The sequence below is a fragment of the Falco peregrinus genome, chromosome 10 (genome assembly GCF_023634155.1).
Source record: "Falco peregrinus isolate bFalPer1 chromosome 10, bFalPer1.pri, whole genome shotgun sequence".
NCBI classification, from domain to species: domain Eukaryota; kingdom Metazoa; phylum Chordata; class Aves; order Falconiformes; family Falconidae; genus Falco; species Falco peregrinus.
In genome coordinates this window covers 16,499,160-16,526,516 of record NC_073730.1, presented here as the reverse complement: position 1 = coordinate 16,526,516, position 27,357 = coordinate 16,499,160, and the positions used below count along the sequence as shown (strand labels likewise).

Genomic DNA, 27,357 nt, shown 5'->3' with positions numbered 1-27,357 from the left:
ATGCACCAGCTTCTCCTCCGCGGGAAACAAAAATGGCGAGGGGCTACGGTGGAGCCGGGCTGTCTGTGAAGCGGGTCTGACCCCTCCCCCGCCGCCTTTCCGCCGTTGCGCCGCGGGGTCTGTGCCCGGGGGGTCCCGCCGCGCACCGAGGGCCCGGCCGCACCGGGGCGCCGCGGGGAGGCTCCCGTGCTCGCTGATTTCCCTGTATGAGGCGGTTGGCACCACTGGAGAGACCGAATGAGGTGAGGGGTGGGGGGGCGGGCCGCGGCGGGGGGGATGGAGGGAGGGGCGGCCGGGCCCCGCGCGGGGGTGGGTGGGGGGTGGGCGGGCGCGCCCCGCGGCTTGGGCCGCCGGTGCCGCATCCCGCTCCCCCCGCGGCGGCCGCGCCACCCGTCGGGGAGGGCGCGCGGGGGGCCCCGCTGTGGCGCGGGGGACCCCGGAGGCCTTCGGGGGCGGGCGAGGAAGCTCCCTCCGCGGCGGACGCCGGCGGGCGGTGCGGGGTCAGCGGTGCTGCGGGGTGACCACAACAAAGGGACGCAGGCTGCGGGCCCCGCGCGGGGCCGGGGCGGTGTGGCGCGGAAGGTACCGCGGGGCTCTGTTCTCCTTCCCGTGTAGGGGTATTGCCCGAGACGGCAGCGTTCACTCGGGTGCGGGAAGAGCCGCACAAAAGGGGGTGGTGGTGTTCGCTGGTAACTTTATTTTTCGTTTCTTTTTTTGTTCGCAACGCCTCGCCTCTTAGTCGTTGTGAAGCCAGACAGCTCGAATGTGCTTAAAGCTTACCTTTTTAGTCCGCTAAAACATGGGGAACTGTTGCTGGCTGAAAGGATGTGCGATAACGTGTTTTCTTTTCTATGGTGTTTAATTTCTGTAGGAAGAGTGGGTTGATACTTTTGTTAGTCAAAGAGAACAATATGGTATGGTGTTGGATGCTCCGGGCACGGATACTAGTGTTGAATTACTAGGGATTACCGTCCGTTCGCCAAGTATCTGGGCGCTATTTAAAGGAGAGGGCCTCCATAACTAAGTGAAAGGGCCTGCCAGTGTAGCATTATGCTTGTTTCTTGAATTTCTGATGGTTAGGCCCCGCTCGTGACTTCAGAAGGTCAAACATATAATAGATAATAGCATGATTTTCTCCTGAATTAGTGTAAGGGAAAGGGATCGATGTTTTATACCTAAACTGTCAAAAGCATGGGATAATAAGAGAACAGTTTCCCTGTTGTTTGTTCTTTTGGTCTGTAATCAGGTTGGTAAAAGTTAACAAGTTAATGTTTGTTGCTTTTTTGAGAGCTCAGATTACAATTAATTTGAAAGCAGGAAAGAGGAAAAAAAGCTTAGTTCCTATAGTATTAGAGTACAGGTTAATAGGTTCATTGCTGTTTGGTGGAAGGAGGATGAGGGTAGGCAAAAGTGAAAGAATGTGTGTAATGAAGTAGTGAGAGTGAAAAGGGTCTTTGCAAGGAGCTACATACAAGTGGGTGACATGTGGATCTGTACTGAGAATATAATGTAGTAATGTTTTCCACAGTTAACTCCTATTTTGTCAAACATAGGTGTGTGGCTTCTCAACAGCTTGTCTTTTCTGCTGGGGAGGAATTTTAAATCGGGTATAGATGCTTCTCAAAAGTTGGATTAATATGGCTAGTCACCAGTTGTTGAGGTATATATTTTTTTTAATAGGTGAAAGAGTGGTAGTTAGTATAAAGACTGGCCACCAATACAGTTATGTTTGTCCTTCCCTGCATCAGGAGATCAGGTACAGTTTATGAGGAGAGCAGCTGTAACAAGTAAGTTGCAGTTCATTTCCTGGTAGAGAGTGGACTTACATATTTAGATGTAGATAAATGTGAATGAATGTAGTACTAGAAGCATCTAGAATTGCTTTAAAGCATATTTTGTGCTCCTCATACTAGTTGAGGAGAAAGCTTGGAGGCAAGAAATGCATGTGACTAGAAGCCAATATGAATCTTCTCTTTGTGAGTTGGCAGGACTTTTTATGTGACTGACCTCTGACCTTGCTGCAGAGTTGGTTTCACCTTCTTTACAGGCCTTCCTTGCAGGAAATGGAGGGGAAGTGTGTCTTTGAGTAAAACACACTGGGAGAAAAATTATAAAACCACAGGTATTGCTGGAGGGTCCTTGGCCAGGGTAATACCTGTTAGTGAAAGCACTGAAACTAGTTGAATTTACCCTTTGAACAATCTAGATTTCAAGCTGATGGTCTCTTCCTAAAAGGTATAATCTCTATGGAGGAGTGAAATCAAGAGGTTTAATTTTCTTTGAGAGGAAGAGAGCTAATGATGAGAGCATTCCTGATGAGTCTGGAGGTATTTATCTGCTAAATATCTTGGAGGATAATAAAAATGTATTTATGATTGATTTATTTTTAATTTCTTTCAGTGGAGTGCTTATGAAGGTTGCTGTTCTTGTGGACTAAACTTAAAGAAGGAAATCTAAAGGGTTTTGATCACCTGAAATCCTTTTTTTCTTCCCCACAGTGCAAGTCAGCTTGTTGTCTGTTATCTCTTTCACTGCTTGGGTGCATGCTCATACTGCCTTAGGTATGTTGCCTTGGAATCCTGTATTTGGGTACTGTAGAAACTGAAAGGGCAGTTGCTGTGTTCAAGGAGATGCTAAGTATACAATTAAGGGGAAGTTCTGATCTGTGAAGGTGCGTTGTGACCTGATAGCATTGTTCTCTCCCTGATACCACCTTCAGCTGCTTCTCTTTGTGTACAAACACATTATCAAAACCAAACAAACAGCTGTTACAGGACTGCCCTACCCTATTTCTCTACATATGAAATATACAGGGAAATATGTTGTTCTGTAATGATATTTAAAACTAATAATTTCATTTTGCTTATCAAATAGAATTAAACCACTTAAAGTTATTTCTTGAGGGAGAGTGTGAGCAAGTAAAACCAGAATTGCAAATGATTGTAGTATTGCGGACATGAGAATGCATTTACTTTGGTGGCTACTCTTTTTTAATAGTATGAATCAACCTTATTAAGGAAAGTCATACTTCAAAGGGGCAAAAGATGGCTTAAGTTAGAAGGTACCTTGGGAATTCTCTAGCTGTGCTCAGTGTCTGAGGCCAGATGAGGTGGCTTTAGCAAGTCAGACCTTGAAAGCCTCCAGTGATGGGAGGCCATACGACCACCCTGGGCCCCTGTTCCACTGCTGAACTCTCCTTGTTGTGTGTGTGGGGGAAGCATTCCACCCACCTACACCCATCAGAATCTCTCCTATTTTAACATATGTGTGTTATCTCTTGTCCCTCCTGCCATGCACCACTTGAAGAGACTAATTGCATCTCACTAATCTTCTCATAGGAGCTGGAAGACTGCTGTTAGGCCTCCCTGCAGCCTTTTGTTCTACAGACTGAATAAGCCTGGTTCCCTCAGCCTCCTCTCACAGGGCAAGTGCTCCAGTCCCTGACTGTCTTGCTGGCCCCTCCACCAAAGCTGCGTAGTTTGATATCTTTCTGGCTCTGGGAGAACCAAAACACGGTTTTCTAGATGTTGTCTAAAATGTTCTGGGTAGATGGAAATAACCATTTCCCCTCAATCTTTTGGCCAAACTTTTCTAACGTGCAACAGATCCATAGGTCTAGCTGCTAATCATCTGAAAGGGCTACAGAGACTCTGTTCTTACTACCACTTCTTCTAATAGAAACAAGACTTATACTTTTTTCAGGTATTGTGATGGATATACTTTTGAAAGCATAGAGCTACTTAAACACGCCCCCCCCACACCCCCCCTACTGAAAAGATATGCGATTACTAGAGTTCTTTAAAGTGTCTAACCAGACTAAAGAATTTAGAGTAAAAATCATAGCCAAAATGCAAGGCACTTCAAAGGATATATAAAAAAAAAAACCAAAACCAAACCAACGCCACCCTATTGGGATAGTAATGTGTTGCATGAAAATCATGTATGATCATGATGGGTAGTATGGTTGACTGGGAAGAGCTGGGTAGAGTAAACAAGTTACAACTTCTCATCTTGCTGACAAGGAACAGCTTATATAGAGTGGTTGTCCTGAAGTCATTGATAGAACAAAGGTTTTCTGCCTTAAATGACCCTTTAACTTCTATCCATGATGGATTTGTTGAGCATTGCTTGCTTGAGTGTTCTGTGAATTGGCTTCCTATAACATGTTTAACTAAACATGTGAACCTGACACATGAAGGCCCATGGGACCAGACAGGCAGCTTTCAAGAGCACAAAGAGAACTGTGATGTTCTCATGGGGCTTTTCTTTAATGTCATAGGTTGTGGAGAGCAGGGGTAGTCTGAAACGGTCAGAGAATAGCAAATGTTACACCTGTCTTCAGAATGGGCCAGAAGCTCAGCCTAGGGAGCCACAGAGTGGTTAACTTCGCTTTGGTCCCTAGGGAAGTCATGGAGTAAGTCTTCCTGGAAGACCATTCTGGACACATGGAAAGGTGGTGATAAGGAACAGTCAGCATATATTTACCAAGGATAAGTCATGACCTGACCACAGTCTGTGTTAAAAATGGCAGGATTTGTGAAAGAGGAGGGGAGTGGACATGGGTTACCTCAACTTTGAGCAAGATAGCAGGGGGTGGCTGGCAGGAACATCACAAAATTCAGCAGACAAAAGTAAAGTCCTGCATCTAAAGGAAGAACTCCAGGCTAAGGTTGGCTGGGGGTCAGCTTTGCAAGATTGGCTGCCGGTCTGACAGACAGAAAGCAGAACACAAGCCAGCAGTGTGTCCTGTGAGCAAAGGCAAGTAGTATCTTTGGCTATATTAACACAAAGAGAACCAGAAGATTGAGGGGAAATGGTTATTTCCATCTACCCAGAACATTTTAGACAACATCTAGAAAACCGTGTTTTGGTTCTCCCAGAGCCAGAAAGATATCAAACTACGCAGCTTTGGTGGAGGGGCCAGCAAGACAGTCAGGGACTGGAGCACTTGCCCTGTGAGAGGAGGCTGAGGGAACCAGGCTTATTCAGTCTGTAGAACAAAAGGCTGCAGGGAGGCCTAACAGCAGTCTTCCAGCTCCTATGAGAAGATTAGTGAGATGCAATTAGTCTCTTCAAGTGGTGCATGGCAGGAGGGACAAGAGATAACACACATATGTTAAAATAGGAGAGATTCTGATGGGTGTAGGTGGGTGGAATGCTTCCCCCACACACACAACAAGGAGAGTTCAGCAGTGGAACAGGGGCCCAGGGTGGTCGTATGGCCTCCCATCACTGGAGGCTTTCAAGGTCTGACTTGCTAAAGCCACCTCATCTGGCCTCAGACACTGAGCACAGCTAGAGAATTCCCAAGGTACCTTCTGACCTGAATTATTGTTATCCTGAATAACTGTAGTAAAGGAATATAGTTTTGATAATGTATTTCTTAGCCCAAACCATTACTCGTTGCTTTTTTAGGCTGAGGGTTGTCTAGGTTAGAGTCTTATCCTTCTTCTGTACAGTTGGTGATGTAGTTTTGATTGTACCAGAATCCAAAATAGTGTAAATATAAGGAGGTTGAAGTATATCTTGTAGATGTTCTATGACACTGCACATTGGAAGTTCAGTATTCGGTTGGCTACATGAAGTATCATGAAACAATAGACTATAGTCTAGATTTGTACTATAACTGCTTGAAAGAAATTCATGGCAAGTTACTAATAGCCTGTTAATGTATAATTGGAACAGTGACCGTTGCAACAAAGTTGCCATTATGAATAGCAAAGTGAACTGTTTGGGTTTTGATTCAGACAGATTCTAAGCTTGGGGGTGGGTTGGAGCAGAGGAAATAGCCTGTTAAGTCTGCCTGTCTTCTTGGCTCAGCAGAATCTTTTTATTTGGTGGAGGGGGTATGGTTGACACAGTGACCAGATAATGTTTGGCATGAGATCTTATAAATGGCAGAGGAGCTGCAAGGAAGATGGGAAGAAACGTGGCAGGGATCCAGCATCTCTCCAGCTGCTACCAGAGGTACTAGGTCCCAGTCACAGGCTAGCAGCTGCTTGGAAGCATTGGTTGGTTATGTGTGGTGCTGGGTAAACCAGCTATGGTTGTGGCTCTCAAAACTAATTTCCCTTTTATGCTGCCTTCTGGCTGTGAGAGCTTGCTGCTTACCTGCCTTGAGTAGTCACCAGACCTTTCTGTGAGGTGCTTCAATTTGTTTAAAAAATTAGAGAATTAATAGATATTAAGGGAAGGAAAACTGAACAGAAAGCTTATGAGAAGTCAGTTGGCTGTTCCATAGCTAGTGGGAGGGGAGCAAGCTGCTGTATTGGAAAGCCATATGTGAAACTCCGCCCGCCCCCCCCCCCCCCCCATCCCTGTGAGATGTTAACTGTCCTGCTTTAGGGAGAGCAGAACAGACTGCTGGTATTTTACAACCCTTTTTTTCATAGTTCAGTTTTCCCTGAAGTTTAATAGAAGCATAGTTTGTAACTTTAGACACAATTGCGATTAATCACCAATTTCACACTTTCACTGCTTAAACTGATTATCTGTAGTTATCATAAGTTCTTTCACTACACCTTCCTCTCCTGTGCTCCTGTGTGATACCATATTTTCCAGTTTTGACAGAGATCCTAAACCTGTGTGAGTTGTCTTAGTAGGATACTCTGCTGGTCTGAATTCCCTTCTGCTAAATCTGCTGGGCTCTCTAAACTCTTGTTCCCTTCAGGGTGACTTGTATTTACTGTGAATAAATGATTATCTGTAGGTCCCACTTTTATGAGTTGTCTCAGCGGATTAAAATTTTCTCTTAATGTTCTTTGGGCATTTAGTGGTTAAATTTTGATATCTTTAACTTGGCTTCCAAAACCTGTCTGTACTCATAGGGTAGTTATAGTCTGTTACTGTTGCAGTATTTGTGAATCACACAGGTCGTCTGGAAGAAATTTACTGAAATTGCATGGATTGTTAATGAAACTGTCTATAGTCCAATCGTGCAGTCTGGCAGTGCCTGTTGAGGGAGTTGGTGTCCCAAGTTGCTTGTTTGCATTTGTTCTGCTGTGCTGACAAACCATTCTGTGAAACAAATCAGTGAACTGAGATGGCTGAAAAAGTAATGCTGTCAAGGGAGTTTTTCTTAACAGAAGTTGTTCCACAGCAGTGGTTAGAACTGAAGGAGTGCAGGAGTATGAATGACCTTAATCTGGCAGTGCTGCTGAGGAAAAAGGCACTTGGAAAGAATAGGGAGAGTGCTCAGTCATTTTATCCTCCAGCCTCTTCACATGTTTTTTCCCTGACTTTTCCACTTCTTCCTTCTGTAGCATTGCTATGGCAATACAGGAGTCAGAGAAACTAAATGAACATTGAAATTTTCGTATCTCTAATGAAGAAGTTAGAAAGTGTTACAAACAAGTCAAAAGTTAACAAAAATCTAATCTTGATTTTTTTGATAAATACAGTGCTATGCATAGTTAGTTGTCATGGTTCGCAACTCAGTCTGATTTAGGTAGCTTAGCTTCAGAGGGAGGTTGCCATTCGTGTTGACAGAGAATGACAGCTATTTCTGCTGCTGAAGCATATTAAAAACTAATTCATTAAGCAGATTAATGGAAGGTCTTCTGCCTGTCTTTCTTGGAAGGATCTATGGTTATGATCTAGACCTCAAGGTGAAAAAAATCAATGAGCACTTTCAGTACTTTGTGAGATCAGCTTCTCAAGAAATGGTGGAAGTACACTTCTATTTTGAAGTGTTACAACATGCAGACACATTTTACTTACTTCCCCCACAAACTTCTGAGAGATTCTATGGGTGTGCAAGTACTGGATGTGCATTTTAAGTGCTTGAGTAAGAATACAGCCACAACATATTCAGTGTTGGGCAAAGGCTGTAAAGTCAAGGTACATTGGACGTGCCATATGACATGCAGTGTAGGTTAGTTGTGCAAGTTAAATGAGATAAAGTAGATTTATATATCGGATAAGTTTTTCTGAAAACCAAAACATCTGCTGGATATTTTGCAATGAGAAGTTCTTGGAGAGAAGTTTTTAAAATGGTGGTGAAATAGTTACTTAAAGGTTACTTATTTTGTTGGTAACTAAATGGTACAGTAGGAAGGCACTATGGAGCTAACCTTAGGGAAGACTTGAAAGCAGGTTTCTGGAAAATGTAGAACCTTTAAACTTAACTTCAAAATTGGCAAGCAAGAAGTTAATCTCAGTTGGCATTTTAACTTCCAACAGAAATTTTATTTTAATGGTAGGTGTGACATTTTGTACTCCACTACAGCGGAGAGAGCTGTGGTATGACTGACAAGAACTATCAACGCTTCAGGCATGTAGTTTTTACCTTGTCTGCACTGAATTTCTTGTCATTTCCTGTGTGGTGCTTCCAGAAGGCACTTCAGAGATCCCTACTTTAAGTAACTTATGGCTTGCTAATTAAAGTAAACTTGTTGAAACAGTAGCTCTTCCCACTTCCATGGTTTTGATGGAGATAGTTTCCCTGAAGAGGAGTTTTTTTAGCCATGTGGAAAGCAACAATTAAGCTAGCGTGAGCCTACTATGGTAACTAACCCTATTTTCAGTCTGTTAGATAAACCATAAACTGCCACAGTAGGAGCTACTGCATGAGCTGTTTAGTCATCACTTCAGCTGTACTATCTCCCATAAAGAGAGTAATGTGGACAGTGGAGAAGTGTCTACTTCTCTGGCTCAGACGTTTACTGTGTCAAGATCCCAAGATCCGTGGATGTCTGAAGTTGCTATTGTGAATTTAGGCTGTTCTGTAAGTCAATGTATAGACTCATTTGACTGCTTTGTGCCAGAAAATGATGCACAACACATTTTTGTTGCAGTTTGAATGGAGCTATGGGACAAACTTCTGTACTCAAAAGAATGACATGTGCTTTTGAAGGCTTTTTAAAATATAAACCTAATAATTTTTTTTTATTTTTAAATGGAACTTGTAATAGATTATGTATAATAAATGAGTTGATTGTGTATTTTTGCTTATTCTGTGTAAGATCTTTCCCACCTTTTTTCAAGTACTGGAAAAGAATAGCAAATATTCCTGCCTTTTAGCTGCTTTCTCTAGTCTTTTTAAGTCAAACCAGATAAAAAGCTGGAAAGAAAATCTTTGAACCTCTAGAGGAGAGTAGTCCCATCAAAACACAAGACTGTATCAAGGTGCATTAGTGAATTTGCTGTAAGTGCTTTGAACTACACGCAGCAACTTATAGACTTGTTTGATTAGCTAAAATCAGGTTTGTGGATGTAATTTGAAGTATTTAAATAATACTTTGTAATGATGAGTCCTTTCCAAGAAAAGAATTATTGGCTGAGCCCAGATTATAGTTTCACAACCACTTCTACGGTGTTTTGATCAAGCCTTGCCTAGCCTTTGAACATAGCTTGCTTTGTGCTAAGTTGGACACGTGAGTAGTCAGAAAGATTTGTGGAACTGATGAAGAAAAAACCTTTTTTTTCCCATCTCTTGACCAGCTGACTTCAGACACGTTTTTCTGAGCCTGTTTGGTACTTAGGTGTGTAAATATCTGTAGAGGTACAAAGGAAAGAGTAGAATGTGGTTGCAACAAGTGTTAAAGGCTGGGGCCCTGCTTCAGGGGCTCTTGCAAAAATTTAAGCGACTGTACAAGATAAGGGGCAAAATCTTGCAGTGATGCACAAAGGATAGTAAGTTTAAATAATGAAATATTCTAAGGGTATGAGGTTATTCAGAATAATATAGAAAGTATAGCAGGACTTCAAGCTACGGAGTGACTGGATAATGAAGTGGCAAATGAAATCTGGTGCACACAGAAGTAATACACATTGGGAAGAGAAACAATGGTCTGGGAGGAGTTAAAATGAGAAATTGCAGTTTCTAATCATTCTTGGAAATTTCCAACTGAATGCCTGATTTTTTTTGGGGGGGGGGAGGGGTGAAGGCTACAAATGTTATTAGTTGGAAAGGAGCAAAGAATAAAAAATGGCTACCCTGTAACCATAAACTTAGTTTGAATGCTGTATGCATCCTGTCCCATTTATCAGAGGTTATAATTGGAACTGGGGAAAAGCAGTGGTAATTTTAGATGGCTTTCATGTGAGAAGCAGCAGAATTAGTAGGATTCTTTAACTGGTAAATATGGCTGAGTGGGTCTAAACACTGGTACTTGGACATGAAGGGAGAAAATGGAAAATGATGGTTTTGTTTTCAGATGCAATGATGAAGGGTGTCAAATGAAGTGACAAGGTGCCAGCTGTGAAACAAGCCCAAAGTGCTGCTTTACAGGTTCAACAAAACATGTAGGAAAACTTGCAGAAGATAACTCCATTAAGGGTTAAAAGAAATGAAAACATTACTGCTTGATCTTTGGATCCATAGCCTGTAAGAGACCCATAAAATATTTGGGAGAGGAGTGTTCTTCTAAGTGGGTGTGCTTTTTGGTTTGGTCCATGTTGTCCCTGTCCCCCCACCTCATTCCTTTGGTCTTCCGTAGTCGCCTGTCTGAATTTTGTATGTGGGTTCATGTGGGACTTTAAACTGGTGAACCAGTTATGCATAAGGATGCCAGAGTTATTAGGCTGGCTGGTTATGACTACTCTTACTGTTTAGACTTACACTGATTATAAGTATGCTTAAAATGGCTGGCTAATTTTAATTTGTCTAACCTTGGTTTAAACTGTTGGGTACAAAAATTTTTTTTGATTGCTTTCTAGAATATTAACTCTTGCTTTTTTGCATAGTTCTCATGTTTTAAGCCATTATAATTCCAGTTTTACTTTCATGTTGAATATAAATAATAAACTAGGGAGAAGGGATATCCTTCTCTTTGAAACCTGAGTGAAGTCTAATATCTGAATAGTAATTTTAATCAAACTATATTACTGGTTTTGTTGGTGCTTTGTGATTATTTCATATGTTTCTGGTGCTGGTAATGCACCTAAGCTATCTTAAGTGAGGTGAAACTTCGGTCTTTCCATTGACCCTATCCTATGTAACTTCCTGATCTCTCCTTGTGCTTGTCATAGTTCTATGTATGTTTAGTTTCTAAAGAGAAAATACATTTGGATATAGGAATAGTAACTTTTATAGTCTCAAATTTTGCCTTTAACTTAGAAAATTCTTCTTTGTGCATTATCTGGTTCTATCTTATTTTCTATATTTTATTTCTTTACTTGGAGTGTAGTACTTGGTAGTTAGTCTGACAAACAGCATATTCACACTTACATATACTTAGGCTATATATTATGGAATTGAATCGATAACCATTTTTTCCTCATACAAGTAACTAATTTTGAGTTTGTGTGAAGAAAGGTTGTATGATCTTTTAGTTTTTCTTTCTTGTTCTTTTCCGATCTGATTCTAACAAAGAAGAAAACTTAGTTTACGTTAGAACTTTAACATGTAGAAAGTCTTCTTGTGCTGGAAACCTCTATAGCTATGCTTGGTGGCAAAACATGATGCAGTGTTGGAGGTACCTGAGTTAATACAGACCTTGAGTTAGCATAGTGCTCAACCTGGGTTCTTTCTCCTGCCCCGCCGCCCCCCCCCCCCCCCCCTTTTTTTTTTTCTTTGAGTAGCTCACTGCTAAGTACAATGTTAATTGTCAAGTACTACTCTCCCCACTGAGGTAGACTTCATGCTTCTGATGACTTTATGAAGAGCCCTTGAGCCAGAAGGTCTGTGTCTTGCCATCCTCACTTAAATTACTTGATTTCCTAGAAGATTTTTCTTTATATAAATGCCTCTTTCAGATTTTGTAGAATGTTACAGTAGCAGAGGCACCACTATTAAAGGTGTGTAAAGTCTGAAAACATGACCAGGTTTTTAGTCACCTCAGGTTCTGGAGTTAGCTAAGTGAGTTTTAGCTGTGAATCCTATTACTTTTCAAAATACATGGTTTCTTACTTTAAACTAATTCTGACAACCTTTTCTGTTGCTTCCCTTCCTTTAGAGACTCTACAGCGGTGGGTAATTCACTGGTCCATAAGCGGTCTCCTTTACGTCGAAGCCATAAGACCTCAGCATCTCTGACCAAACTGTCGTTACGTGATGGACAGAAAGCCAAAAAACCACTGTGTAAATTTGAAGAAGGTCAGGATGTCCTAGCTAGATGGTCAGATGGCTTGTTTTATCTTGGAACTATCAAAAAGGTAAATGATTTTTTAACTTCACTGGAGTCTTAGAGTATCATATCTCAGTTATGATAACATTTCAGTATTATTGTCTCACTTAAATTAAGGACATTCTTCTGTTTGGTCCTTTACTCATGGCTTCCACTGTATTGTTTTTCAGATAAACAAACTGAAACAGAACTGCTTTATTATATTTGAAGATAGTTCCAAATCCTGGGTTCTCTGGAAGGACATACAAACAGGCAAGAACTTCAGTGAAGTAGTCATTGTTTGGTATTTTATTTGCTAAGATTACTATATCTGTTAAATTATTCTATTATAATGTATCCTGAAGAAGAGTGATATAGTTTAATGTGACCCAACATCATGAAGTGGGGGGGGGGGGGGGGCAGGGGGAAGCCAACAACCCCCCTCCATCCCCCAAAACCCATTATTTTCAAAAAAACCTCCTGAACGTTACAATCACTTTTTTGTTTTGTGTTGGGTTTTTTGTTTTGACATAACTATATGTGGCGAGGGGAGGTGTCTAAAAATACTCACAGTTGCGTGTATTTGGATGGGAATAGAGTATAATACTTTGTCTTAACAGAAAATTCCAAGTCCTAATTTATGCCAAGTTTGTCCTACTAGTTTCAGTTGAAACAACATGACGTGGAAAGAAACCAAAGACTGCAAAATCCTGGGTTTGAATGATGTTTTCACATTTAAAAGTAATACCATAACTGTTTCACATAAGAAACCATTACAGATTCTGGAGTATTCATGTAATAAAAAGAAACGTGCAGTTATAAAGTGAGGCACCTATTCTATATTAGCTTTGATATTTTTTTTTTTCAGATACTTGTGGAGTAGCTAGTATTTTGATAATCTAATGCTAATGAACCATGGATAACAATTTCTTCTGAAAATCAGTTACAATTTCCTCGTGTAAAGGCAATGGAAATCTGATTCGGCTCTCACTGATTCTTGATGTTTAAACTAAACACTTCATCTGTGAACAGGAGATGCTTTGTATTCATAACGGCAAAAAATCAGCTGCTTTATTTCTGAGAAACTCTTCTGCTGTTCTTCTTCTGTATAGTGCTAGTTCATGATATTAGATTAATTTTTCGTAACTACCAAACTTTAGTGCCTGTTAACATGTAGATTAAGAAACTCATATTTTAATCCAGGTTTTTATATTGATACAAAGTATAATTGGAGCAAGATGTAACTTTTGTTTCCAGTTTGCAAGCTAATAATTTTTTTCTTACCTCTGCCATTACTATTTGCTTTTATATGCTTGCAGATAGGTGTAAAAAGTAACAGTTTGTTTCCTAAGAGTGTTGGAGTTTAATACTAAGGCACCCTGGGCAGATCTGTCAAAAAGATACACATAACTTGGTGCATATGTTTGCATAAAAAGGAGCACAAACTACTATAAATACAAAACATCAGTTTTCCAGATAAGATTTGTTTATACATACTTTTTTGGCCTGCATTTAGATTCTTTATTCAGTTACTTTCACTGTTGATACTAAGGAACCATGGACTGCATGGTAAATAGGCAGTATATAGCTTATAAATATCTGATAGCCTAGATAGGTGGTATAAATATTTGTAACATACAGTTTGTACAAAATGTCTGAATTTTTGTTAGGAAATTAGGCTCTGTGACAACACGTTTCTACAATGCATGGATCTGTAACTGAAATCATGAAAAAAGCCATATGCATGGTAATTGTTCCAGCTGCAGATACAATCTGGAAAAAAAAATCACATTTTCGTCTTTGTCTAGGAGCCACTGAAAGTGGGGAAATGGTCTGTACAATATGTCAGGAAGAGTATTCAGAAGCACCGAATGAAATGGTTATATGTGATAAATGTGGGCAAGGTAACTAGATCTTTTTCTACTTACTGCATTTTAAAAGATGTTTTGATCTGTTTTATGAAGGAGGATATTTGCCTGGCTATGACTGACTGCTCAGCTGATCTTAAATTTTATAGTCCTTTTGGCTATTAACAAACAGCTCAATGAATAATGATAAGCCATGCTAAAGTGACTAACACCTGTTCTGTAAGTAAAGTTTATTTTTTCTACTAAGAAAATGTGAAAGACCATTTTGAACATTACCAATGTTTTTGATAAGATTTTTGGCACTTAACGATGGATAATGCCTTTTATAGTTGCATTAAAACTATATATAGCTAATTCTGTGTAAGCTTTTTTTGGCAATTTAATAACACTTCAATTGATCATTTTTTATACAGGTTATCATCAGCTGTGTCACACACCAAATATTGATTCCAGTGTGATTGATTCAGATGATAAATGGCTCTGTCGACAGTGCGTTTTTGCAACAACAACAAAGGTGTGTTTCTAGAAAAATATTTCTTCATGCATGCAATATGGGATGTATTTTTTTGAAGTTGAAAGTTGAAGTAGGATTTTTTTTCCAGTGACTTCTTCTTTGTTAACTTCGATCTGAATGGAAGTTTTATATTTTGGGAATCGATATTTATTCTAGAAAACAGATGACATTTGACGTTCAATTTATTTTTAAACAAATATTGCTAGTATTAAAACACAAATACAAGTGAAAGTGTTTTACTTGATTATAGACAAATTTTCATAACTTGCAAATTAAAGGATTTGAAGTTTCAGAAATATAGTACGGTTTTGTAAACTAATGTATTGGTTTTTTCCCAGAGGGGTGGTGCGCTTAAGAAAGGACCAAATGCCAAAGCACTGCAAGTCATGAAACAAACATTACCATATAATGCAACAGATCTTGAGTGGGATGCAGGTCATAAAACCAATGTTCAGCAGTGTTACTGCTATTGTGGAGGACCTGGAGAGTAAGTAAATAGACGAAAAGAACTTTTCTTCCTAATGCAGCTGAAAACATTGGCCCTGATCCTATAGACTTGTGAACATTTTAGTTTGTATCTATAGTGTGTATGTACTAAACTTGACGGAAAGTGGAATTTTGATTTACACATATTTTTTTAAATGTCTCATGGGAAATACATTATTAATGGCTTTCCTTCTGCTTTCAGATCTTCTGATATGTTTTAATTTTGTCATGTGACCATCACATAATGCCACAATCTATTCCACAACAAGCAAGAATATGGTGTTTTGCATTGCTGCTGTTAACGTGTTCAGATTGAATGGCGTTTTGTTATCTTCTTGCGAGCAGTTCTAGGCAGTGTTTTTCTGACACTAACTCAGCTCTGTCATTAGTCAAAAACACAAATATATCTAGAGATTAGTTTATTAAATGTTATTGGAATAGACAGCTGTCTGATTCTACCATAACATCATACCCTGGATTGCAGTTACTGGTAGGGGAAAATAGTTGTTTCCCTCTTATGACATTACAGAGTCCTCTGCTGGTTCTTTCTGGCAAGAAGGGGGCTTCTTAAGCAGGTAGAGATCAATACTCTGGCGTCTGCAGGCGATGAGTGAATGAATAAAATAGTATTGAAGATTTGAAGTCAATGGAAGTCAAGAGTCCCCCAAAGAATCAAAGCTTTTGAGTTTATACTCACAGGACAGAGCTCTGGTTAGAGAATTTTGCAGTCTTAGACAAATAACGCTTTCAATTTTGAATGGTTCCTTTTCTCAATGGAGAAGTTTAAAAAGGAAAAGAAAAAAGTAAACTATGAGGTTTATTTTGAGGATTCAAGTAGCTGAATCCTCAGAACAAATGTTTGACTTTGTGGCTGTGTCCTGCTTTAGAAAATAACAAGGGAGCTAATCTGATAGTGAGAAACAGCTTATATGGAGCTACTGATTTATTATAGTCAAGAATTAAAAGGATGTTGTAGGGGAAATTGATTTTTATTTTCTTTATTTAATAACTTAATTCATCCTTTTACTAGACATATCTTTTATTACTCTCTAGTCACTCTTCTTTGATAATGATTTATTATGGAACTAAGTGTTCCTGAAAATCCCCACAGATAACTGTTTTATAAACTGGGTAAATAGTTTTGGGTCAGAAGATCCCTTGCTATTTAATTTAAATGTAATGAAAACCATTTTCAGTCATTTTTTTAACACATCTTGTTTTTCTTTCTGTTGGTGAAGCTGGTATCTAAAGATGTTGCAGTGCTGCAAATGTAAGCAGTGGTTTCATGAGGCTTGCGTGCAGTGCCTCCAAAAGCCAATGCTTTTTGGTGACAGGTAAGAAGATTTAAGCTGTACTTCATGGTTGTCTTTATTTAAAATGTTGAGGAAATCTCTCATATAAGTTTTCATTAAGGCATCCATAATATAACAGTATTTTCCAAAAACGGGGTGAGTTTGCATGGAAGATTACATGAAATACAGTATGTGTTCAGGTGCCACGGAAATGCAGTTCTTCATCTCTGTTTAATGAAGAAGGGTGGGGTGGTGGGTGGTGCAGAGGTAACCAGAGGATAACTGAATTGAAACTGTTACTGACTTCACTTAGTGTGGAAGTCTGTTATACTACAGGTGCTGGCTACTAGGAAATTAGAAGCTTTAAAGCAGACCACTTTAGTTGGCCTGTAAGTTAGATAAAAGCTTTCAAGTTCGCACGCAACAGGCACCGTACTTCAAAGCAGGCTGTCGGTGTGTGCGCAGTAGCAGTTCCCTGTACTAATAACAGTATAGGGAACTGGAGAAAACTGAAAGGATGGTTACGCTGGGGGTAACTTTGTATGCCTCTGTTCATGTGTGATAAGTAGGCAAAGGGAAGTGGAAAAGAGCACTGCTCTGTGCTTTTATTTTAAGAGTAATTTGCAGCAGATGAGAGAGAAATCTGGACAAGGGAACCAAGGAGTATGTAATTTGTTACCTGTTATGCTTAGCTGTTGGTTGTGCTGGGATGCTTTTATGAAGGAAATGAGTTAGAACCCAGGAATGCATGGATCCTTTAAATCCATGCTTACACTGGTGCATTTGAGAGAATGGAGTGGGAACATGAAAGAGCATCTTAAGTGATAGAGTTACAGGTTGAGGGACTTTCTCAGGAAGTATGAAACAGTGGTACCAGGGTACAGCTGAGGAAGTAACTTGTATCTGGCCCAATAGGTACCAGCTCAGATTGTGGAAGTTGATAAAGGAAGGTGGAGGATGAATGGACTCTCAAATATCATGTGGCTGGTTTCTAGCCTGCTTAACTTCCTTTTTTTTTTTATTTTTTTTTCTGTAACTAAGGTGTTAAAAACATTAAGACAGTGTGTGTGTACAGACACCCACCACCTAGACACATGTACATATACATATGTGTATATTTTTAGGTTTTATACGTTCATTTGCTCAGTTTGCAGTTCTGGACCAGAATACCTCAAACGTTTACCCTTGAGATGGTAAGTATGAATTTGAAAAAAAAAAAGATGGCGAGTTGAATACATGCTCTGCTTTTCTTTTTGGTATATTGATTCTCCTAGAAAAAAAAGAAATGCACTTGCTGTCTTGAGTTGTTTCCTGAGTTCTTACAGCTTCTACAAACAGGGACAGCTTTTCCTTCAGAAATGATCCTTAAATATAGAGATACATTGCAGTAGCATGTCTTTGAGATTTATTCTGGGATTTTTCAGTAAAGTAGCAAGTAACTACCCACTTGTTGTATATGTGAAGATTGAGATACCTGAACAAAGTCTTTTTTGCCTGTATAGAGTCCTGCCATTGGGTAAGACAAATACTGTGAGTACCAGAGTACACATCTTGACAGATTTTATAGTATTTCCCTTGATGAGACTTAATGATTAGTTGTAGTTTGAAATCTTTGAATTAACCCACATCAGAAATTGTATCCAACTTAGTGGATATATGTGCTAAACTATACATGGTTATACGTGGAAATTACCTTGTTAAATGTTAATTCACCAAAATACTTGCATGAATTCAGAATTGATACATTGAAGTATGCATTTGGAGTTACTTAAATATTCCATAGTTTAGAATAATTTTGGAGTTGAAAAGAACATCCTGACAATGAGATAAGGCAGAAATGAAAATAAGAATCTAAGCAGAAGGAATCACAGGAGGCTTTGATAATGTTGTTTCCTGGATTGAGGGATTTAAATTGTGCTTTGTGTTCCTCTAACTGTATTGTGCTAATATCTTCTAAATTATTTCAAAGAAAAGCAACTGGAAGAAAAAAGACTTTTTAATCTTCCCCCCCCCCCCCCCCCCCCCCCAATATTTTTGAACTCTAGGGTAGATATAGCACATCTATGCCTTTACAACCTAAGTGTTATTCATAAGAAGAAATACTTTGATTCAGAGCTTGAACTCATGGCCTACATTAATGAAAACTGGGATAGATTGCATCCTGGTGAGGTAAGGAATTGGAATGCTCTTGTTTTTACTCACACTGCATATGTATATCCTGCAAGTTAACAGCCTATCAACTGTTTTATTCTGGATTTTAAATCCTTTATTATCTTAAAACCTGGTAATCTTAAATAACGAATAGATCACCTTTAATTTCCTTGGAAGAAGTAGAATGGTTCTTAAGTGGTGTGTGTTTTTCTGAGCTGTGAGATTTCTCAAGTGAACAATGTAACTATTGTTTTATTACTTGCATGGCACCTTTATTTTATACTCAGCTGTTTGTTCTGTTGTTTACATATATCTTCCTTAAATTTTATAATTGTGTCATACTACTTTGGTATTTTCATGTGCACAGACCAGAAAATCTAGATTTAGAACTGTAGAACAGTGTATTACATATGAAAACGTTTTCACAGTCTCCAAGGTGTAACACATAACAAATTATGGGACACATGCTGCTTCTTTCTTCCCTCTTCCAAACGTGGGGGTGGTGAGTTCATGTCCAGGTCTAAAGATTATTTTGATACTGTTCCAGTCTGATTCTGCTACTTGTCAAAATATCTTCTTTTCAATTTACTGCTGTACTAGTTATTTTCCCTGCTATTTGATTTACTGGGCAGTTATCTTGGCATTAAAGGAAACCCATTTCCCCAAGCAGATTGACTTCATATTTAACTAAGAGGAGCAGTGTAGATACTTGTTTCTACATGTAAAGGTGGATGCAGAATTTATATTTAAGTTCAAATTGGCATAGTGCTAGTAGAGTATGCATGGAAAAAAAAGGTAGAGTATGCATGAAAATTGTTTAGAGTTTTGAGTGTTTTAATACAGGTTATTTAATATAACTGGTTTGAAATACTTTTGTCATGAGTACATCCTACTTATATATGTCTTTTCAATGTATTCATACATCTGTAATGCATTCCTACTAGCAGCCACAATTTGAGAATCAAATGTCTGTTCTTGGTTGGTTTAAATTACTAACTGCTTTCCATAAATAATGCAAAATAGTTTAAAATACATGTTTAGTCTAAGAGTGTCAATAGTGTCTTAGAAAGACAAGCAAACACTTAAGCATTACTAAAAAAAACCCCAGTGTTAGGAAAAATGTCTGGTTTACTTAGGGATATATGGTATCTCTTAGCTAAGTCATAACAAGTCAATAATTCTGTCACATCAAGCCTCAGGTTTTAATTAAAATCTGCAGTGTAATTCTCACACCATCTTTTCAATAGAATGAAATATTCTGGCTGTCTTGATGTGCAGTTTAAAAAATAAATCACTGCTTTAATTTTGACTTTTGTTTCTTGTAGTATTGAGAGAAATAATGTTTATTTCATATAAATTTTTTTGATTTAACATAATTGCATGTCAAAATGGCCATCCAGAGCAGCTGTGATGAGGATGAGGGGAGTAGAGCTATCTAGCTACCATTGACCTGGAACACACATGCTATTTTGAAGAATTTGGAAGGCTACAGTTCTCATTTTGTGCTGCTCTTGCCCCATTCTGCTTTCTAGCCATCCATGCTCAATCTGTGGAAAAACACATAACTAAGGGGGAGGAAGGAGGGGGGAGATCCAAAATAAGGAAACTCACCTCTTTGGTACTTTCACTTAATATTTCTGCACCTTGAAGGAAACTATTATAAGTCTGAAGACTACGTTTTTGAAGCACTAGATTCTGAAGAAATCCAGAAAATCTGTGTTGAGGAAATCTTCAAGAACTTACTCTGAAAATATTCTAAATATTTCTCACTAAGTTGAGAAAAAATGTGTCGTAAAATTTGAGGCAAATGTGGTTTACTACTTTGGTTAATCTGGCTGCTTTATTAAATGCAACCTTGTCACAGGCAAAATTAACATCTACAATATAATGGTTTTAGGGGTTTTGTAATATTCTTAGACTGCCATGATGCTTCGGTTTCTTTCTCTAGCTGCTTGTAATTGAATAAGAGGAAAAGTGTTTAGGAGTAAACAGTGGAATTACCAGACCTACTAAGCCAGTAATTTAAAGCATGTTATTACTTAGAATGCTATAAATATATGGCAGTTTACTATAGTTCTGTGGCTGCAAGGCCTCTTGATAGCAACACATTGTACTGAATACGTATAGTTAAGATGTGTAAAAACAGCTGTCACTTTGGCTAAAATTGGTTGAATATCTCCATTAACTTTGGTAGTTAGGCTGACTGAATCTTGCCCAAAATTGTGTGAAAAGATTGATTTTTATGAGTGTATTTACTCATTTATTCGTCTGTTAGCACATGTAATCCTTCAAGCATATCTGTCTATTCTGTTTGGTCAGAACTGTATTATTTAGGAAGTATTCAAAGCTTTTTTTTTTTTTTGAGCTGCAAATGTTGTACCATCTGCTCTGTAGTACTCATAGTAATAGTGAAAACTATAAACTGTTGGTCACCTCTATAATTAAAGATATCCAATTGGCTGTGCAGTAGATAAATAAGTAAAACATTTTAGCATGGCAATTGGAAATATGGTAGCTTCACTGGAATTCAAAAATAGTTGCATCAATATAAAACAAATCAATTTTATTTTAAATTATGTTACATATATGTTGTGTCCACTTCTTTATTGTCCATCACCATATGTGTTCTGCTTTGTCTCTAATTCATAAGTATGCAGTTTTTCAGAGAGAAGAATCCATATTTTGGTAGCTTGATGGGGACTAACTGCTTCAGGCTTTGGTGCAAGAAGGGAGGTTACACTGGGTCTCAGTAAAAAGGGCATGAAAATGAATTCCCCGCCCCCAAGCACTTTTCTGGGCCTCTTGCATATTTTTGTTTTGGTATCATTAGCAGTACTGTTGGCAAACATGGGAATTAGGTCCTGTGGCAGGATTTTGATTAAAACGATCACAAATACAGTAACTAAGTTGTTGTGCCAATATATTTATATTCTGCTTGCCATCAATTTGGGAGTAAATAATGTCACAGAGAAATTCTTTTAAACAGTCTTGAGAGGGAAAGCTAGTATTAAGTTCTTTGAGTATATTAGAATTCTTTGTGAGATTTTTCTTTAACTTCTTACAAGTGAAATTCCAATTCTTTGATTTGAGGGCTTGATCCTGGCATGAATTCAGTGGATGCAAATCACAGAATATATGCAATAATGATTAATATCCTTTGGGGTTAGGCAATTTCCACAGCTAATACTTCATTAATGTACTTCATATACAAATTTGTAGTTACAGTGACTCAAAGTAACTAGAATATTTCTGTTACTAAAGAATTTGACAGGTTAAATGATTTCTTAATACTTCACAGCTGGCAGATACACCAAAATCTGAAAGATATGAGCATGTACTGGAGGCATTAAATGATTACAAGACCATGTAAGTTGTTGGTACTTTTTGCTTTAAATGTTGTTTGCCTATTTGATGTCATATAGGTTACAGTCTTCAGTCTCCTTTGCTCAGTTTATCTGATAATCACTTTGGCTGCAGATAACACTTGAATTTTAAATACTGTTTCAATTTTAAACAATAACATTGCATAACTATTTGAGTGGAACCTAAATCATGAGAAAAAATTTGTTTTAACTTCTGTGCTCTTCCACTTCCCCTTCTGTATTTGAGAGTGAGGATTGTGTTAAGGGAAAGAGGGGAATAAAATAGCATTAGAAAGAATATTCTAATTTGCATAGCTTTGTTTTGCATGTACACTGTTAATTTAAAAGTTGCTTTACCTGTGGTCAGAATTCTAACAATTAATTTAAAATTATCTAGGTTTATGTCTGGAAAAGAAATAAAGAAAAAGAAGCATTTGTTTGGCTTGAGAATTCGTGTTCCTCCTGTGCCACCAAATGCTGCTTTAAAGGCCGAGAAGGAACCAGAAGGAACTTCTCATGAGTTCAAGATTAAAGGCAGAAAATCATCTAAACCAATCCCTGATGTGAGGTAAAATAACCCAGTCATTCTAGCAATGTTATGGTAAATTTGGGCTACTTTTGGGTACATTGAAAAGGCCTTTTCATTACAGAATGTATTTCTTTAAGTGTAAAGGTGACTATTTGTGAGAACAAGCTCTTTGAACAAATTTAATTAGTTTTCTATTAGGATCCTTCTAAAAAAACCCAGACATACCCAAGATGAAATTTAGCAGTAAGAACAATAGAAAATATCTCAACTTTGCTGCCATTTGGGAAACAAAATCTGTCTTTCTGTAGCTCTGATACAGTAATCCAACTAGAATTCTAAATAGGAAATCTGATGTGAACTTGTGACTTGTATTAGTAAATGTGCCATCATATGAATAAACAACATTTAACACTTTTTATTCCTCTTCAGTATTACAGAATCAGTAATGTTGCTAGAAAGATCTTGTATCTGTTAATGTTACTGTAGAGGCAAAAATGTGTTGCTTTGTACCTGACCATTTTGACTTAACTGAGTAACCTAACCTAATTTAATGCAGTGTTTTAGGAGTAGAAATCTAATCATGTATTCATTGCCGAAGGAAAATATGTATTGAATGAAAAGTACCTTCAATAATACAGAACAAAATATAAATTTTCTTCTAGGGAGATAAGTAATGGTATAGAAAGAAAGGGGAAAAAAAAATCAGTAGGTCGTCCACCGGGTCCCTATACAAGAAAAATGATTCACAGAACTCCAGAGTCGTCTCCTCTGGTAAGGTTTTGGATATATTTTCTTTTTCCCTCTACTGGATTATCGTTTTTGAAGAAAAACATAATCAGTTAATCTGAATCATGATATTCCCCCATACACCCTCAAACAAAATTGATATAGCAATTAAAACTGAATTTGAAGTACTACTGTTTTTCTTTTTTTCCTTAGGATAATGAACCAGTTCCAGTGATAGAGAACCCAGCCTTGGAATTACCCTGCGCTGTTGGGTAAATTAAAAAAAAAAAATTTAAATAAATAAAAACCCCAACCAAAACCACGAATAACACTACCACCCCCTAAAATATTGTAATACAATGTAATTTATCTGTTTGCTTTTGAAATATCAGCTCAGCTTTCAATATAAGATTCTTTTCATTACATGGCAACCCTGTTATCTTGCATATCAGGAAATCTGATGGAACTGCACATTCATCCAATACCTCAGATGTGGAATCCACAGGTGCTGCCAGTATGAAAGAAACTACCTCATCTAGCATTTCCAGACATTATAGGTAATTATTCTATTACTTTATCTGCTAGAAAGTTTAATATTTGCAATATATTCATTTTAATAAAATATCCTGAAAGGGGGGAGAAGAAACGATTCAGCAATACTTCACCCTTAATAAACAGAACTTGCAGGGATCCTACAAGAGAAGTCTTGCCAGAGCATGATGTGTAATGTTTGAGGTCTGGTTTCTTAAAAGCTGAGGTTTTGTTTTACTTACAGTCAGTTCTGAACATTTTGGCTACTTCTGTGAAATCTAATCTAGGCAGTTCCAATGAAATTACAGTCTACAATGTTAGATTCATGAAGATAGGCACTTGGATGAGAGACTCAAACCAGCAACTCAACACTTAGAGAAAGGCAGACAATTTTTTAATCATCTATGGCCTAGTCATTGCCAGTCTTGTTTTGTTGCTTGGGTAGATATTTTTGTTGTGTGTGGTTTTTTTTTTTTGGTGGTTTGGTTTTGGTTTTGTTGACACTTTTGCAAAACAAAAGTGGAAGTTAAATTAGGAGGTTGACTTAAGTCATGAGGCAACCGTAGTAGATGTGAAGTGCAGGTAAGGTTATTGTGGAACTGGTGGGAGGAGAGAGAAGAATTGAGGCTACTGCAAAGGAATATGACATAGAGGTTGGGGTAATTCACTGGAATTTGAAGTAATGAGCAACTGAGACTCAGAGTAGAGCTGTAAATTGCATGGGGAAATGTAAAGGAACAGGACAAAAGAAAACTAGTCTTTATTGGTGCTGCTTACAACACACTGTGAGGGGTTTTGTGCTCGCTAATTACTGTTCTTTGTTGATGTAAAATATGTAGTTAAGTTACATTTACTGAAAAGAATTAAACTCCATAAACGCTTCCTGAGCTTAGTTTTTTAATAAAGGCAACAAAAGAGCTGATGCGTACCCTGAATTAGTTTTAGCAGCTTCTGGTTTTGTAGGTTTGTGTATTCATGTTAAAGAATACCAAGTATGCTGTGATTTTCTACAGTCAGTGGAGCATGAAAATTTTTTGGCACAGTCTTCATAAATAAATTATTAACTATAATTGACTTTTCTACAAACATTGTTACTTGAACTTTTCCCTCAAGTTCAGCGAACATAAATTTCTCTTTTATTGAGGTACGTGGATCCTCAATCTACTTATTTTGTCTCCTCTTTCTGGTTCATGCTGTCAGCTGCTTTCATGAGTCATTTTTGTGTGCATTACTGCTACAAATGGTCAGTCCTCAAAAACTCGTTTAAATTCCAAGACTTCTGAAAATGTTACTGAAGGACTGCAGTCACTGTTTTGTTTCTGCCCTTTATTCCATTTTTTTATGTTAAAAAGATGTGCTGTTTTCCTTGTTGTGTTACATAGGAGCCTGGAGCATCGAAGTTCATGTACCATTTAATGTAGGAGTCATCAAACATGTTTTAGTATGTGCAAATTAGATGCAGGTTTTTACATAAGGATTTGTATCTTGGACGCAAAATTGGATAATACTAGTTTATTCTTAGTGTCAGAAGTTTTCTTTTTTCATTACCAGACATAAATCTGTGCATTTTGGTTATACTTATTTTTCTGGCCACATGTAATAAATCTTTAGAAAGTGATGTGTACTATAGAAAGTTGTGATGTAGAATAATTTTGCAATATTTTCTTTCATATTTCAGATTAACATTGAGATAAATGCAACTTGGAGAAAAAATTGTGCATACATTCATTTTTTTATTTACAGTCTTAACTAATACAAAATGTCAAACTTTTATACTATAACTACTGTAATTGAGGCCTACCTGTGTCATAAAGGTGTATTTTTAATTTGCAAATTTAACTCATTTGATGCAGACTTCTGTGAAGACTGGTTTGGTTTTTTTAATTTGCTTAAGAATGGGATCAAGCTGTATCAAAATAGGACTCTAAAGACATCTAGGCATGTTATATAATTTAGCTAATCTTTGACATCATCTGATATTGGCATAATTTTCATTATGTAAATCTTTATTTTGCAAGTGCTGTATTTATAGTTGCCTCTGTTAGGCAACAGATGTTTTTATCAGTGATAAATAAAACAAAGAAGTTACGGTTGCATGGAAATAACTGATAATAAAGCATATGTTTTGAAAAAGTTCCTTGGAGTTAAAGCTGTTATGTTTGGTTTTCTTAATAGTTTATCTGATTCGAGAAAAAGGACTCGTACAGGAAGAACTTGGCCTGCTGCAATACCACATTTGAGAAGAAGAGGTCGCTTTCCGCGAAAAGCTCTCCAGACTCAAAATTCAGAAATTGTAAAAGATGATGAGAGCAAGGAAGATTACCAGTATGATGAACTCAATACAGAGATACTTAACAACTTAGCAGATCAGGAGTTACAGCTCAATCACCTGAAGAACTCAATTACTAGTTATTTTGGTGCAGCAGGTAGAATAGCTTGTGGGGAAAAATACCGTGTGTTGGCTCGTCGGGTGACACTTGATGGAAAGGTGCAGTATCTTGTGGAGTGGGAAGGAGCAACTGCATCCTGACTGTAGGACTGAACATTATGTTCACTGCACTGTCATCTGTAAGTACAGTTCATAATGCAGAGCCACAAGAGAAATGTGTCTTTAAATGTGTTTCTAAAAACAAAACAAAACCAGTTTAGCCTTAACATGTAACTGTTATCATTACAGCTCTTATGATAAAGACTTATCTTTTTAAAATCTGATCTGAAACTTAAATTTTTTAATCTGAACGTTGTTAGATTGTTTTAGGTTGGGATATTTTGGGTTACAATTACTTAAAAATGTGCATGGTGTTAAAAAAAAAGACATTTTCTAGAGAACATTCCATGAATACAGTTATTGTGATTTAGAGAAAATACTATGTAGATAGCACAAATCTTTGAAAAATTTTGGTTTGTTTTCTTACCCAAATGTTTGCAGAAATGTATTTCTATTTCAATACTTTCTAGATTTCATAAGTGCAGTGTATATAATGCCTACTGAAGACTGTAAAATACTAAAGTTTTCTTTCAAACAAAGTGTAAAAAAAAAAAAAAATATATTGAGCCTGTAAATTGCTCTGTGACCAGACTTCATTGTTGTCTTAATATATTCTTTGTGTGTGTGCGTGTGTGCGTGTGTGTATATACATATGTATATATGCACACACATACTTGTGCGTGTATATATATGTGTGATTGTGACCTATGCAATACAAATTATGGGATCAGGCAGCTTCTGAGATTACATCCCATAATTCTTTTTTCAGGAATAGTTGCCAGTATTTACACAGCAGCATTTCTTCTCAGGCTTATTGGGTGCTGTTGCTTCCTATGTACTAAGGAAAAGTGTCAAACAGTGCAGCATGTTCTGGCAATAGGTGGAGTCATTGATGTTCATATGCTGTAGGTAATATATTCCATTATTTCCCATGTGAATTAACTGTTAAAAAAAAATGCAGAATCTGAACATTCTGGAATTAACTCTACTAGTAATAACAATTGGAAAGTTATTGTGGCACTCTGTAAATTTTGTGTCCTAGTTATAAACTAAGCTGACAGGAGTCGCACAGGATTCCTACATATCTGTAGAAACAGTCATATTGATAAATGTAGTATGAACAAAGTGTATTATTGCACAGGGTCAACAAACAGTTTGTTGCCATTTGAAGTAACATTACTGATTTTATTACAACATTACCTCTTTTGTTTTTATAAAATGTACTGAGTTTTAAATTGGTAAGTTTATTTTACTTGTTCGTTTCTTTTTTTTTTTTAAAAAAGGTCAAAAAAGTCTCTTGCCAGTATTAGATGGTTTTACTTTGTCTGCTACTTTTTGAGGGGGTTTTAGCCAAAGAGTAAAC

The 27,357-nt window shown here is 37.7% G+C and overlaps 1 protein-coding gene across 3 annotated transcripts; it reads left to right on the top strand.

The window, feature by feature from the left end:
• Positions 1 to 27,267, top strand: MTF2 (metal response element binding transcription factor 2). Of its 3 annotated transcripts, XM_055814868.1 has the most exons (16): positions 1 to 242; positions 2,499 to 2,561; positions 11,898 to 12,096; positions 12,239 to 12,320; positions 13,856 to 13,951; positions 14,329 to 14,429; positions 14,768 to 14,916; positions 16,154 to 16,249; positions 17,332 to 17,400; positions 18,253 to 18,376; positions 21,657 to 21,724; positions 22,118 to 22,288; positions 22,912 to 23,020; positions 23,189 to 23,247; positions 23,428 to 23,532; positions 25,682 to 27,267. In XM_055814868.1, the coding sequence occupies exons 1-16, from the start codon at positions 238 to 240 to the stop codon at positions 26,034 to 26,036; spliced, it is 1,851 nt and encodes a 616-aa protein (XP_055670843.1). In that variant the 5' UTR covers positions 1 to 237; the 3' UTR covers positions 26,037 to 27,267. The 3 variants fall into 3 exon arrangements, with proteins under 3 accessions (XP_055670843.1, XP_055670844.1, XP_027642283.1); XM_055814869.1 differs by lacking the exon at positions 2,499 to 2,561; XM_027786482.2 differs by lacking the exons at positions 1 to 242; positions 2,499 to 2,561; positions 11,898 to 12,096 and having other exon boundaries at positions 12,242 to 12,351.
• Positions 27,268 to 27,357: the final 90 nt, after the last annotated feature.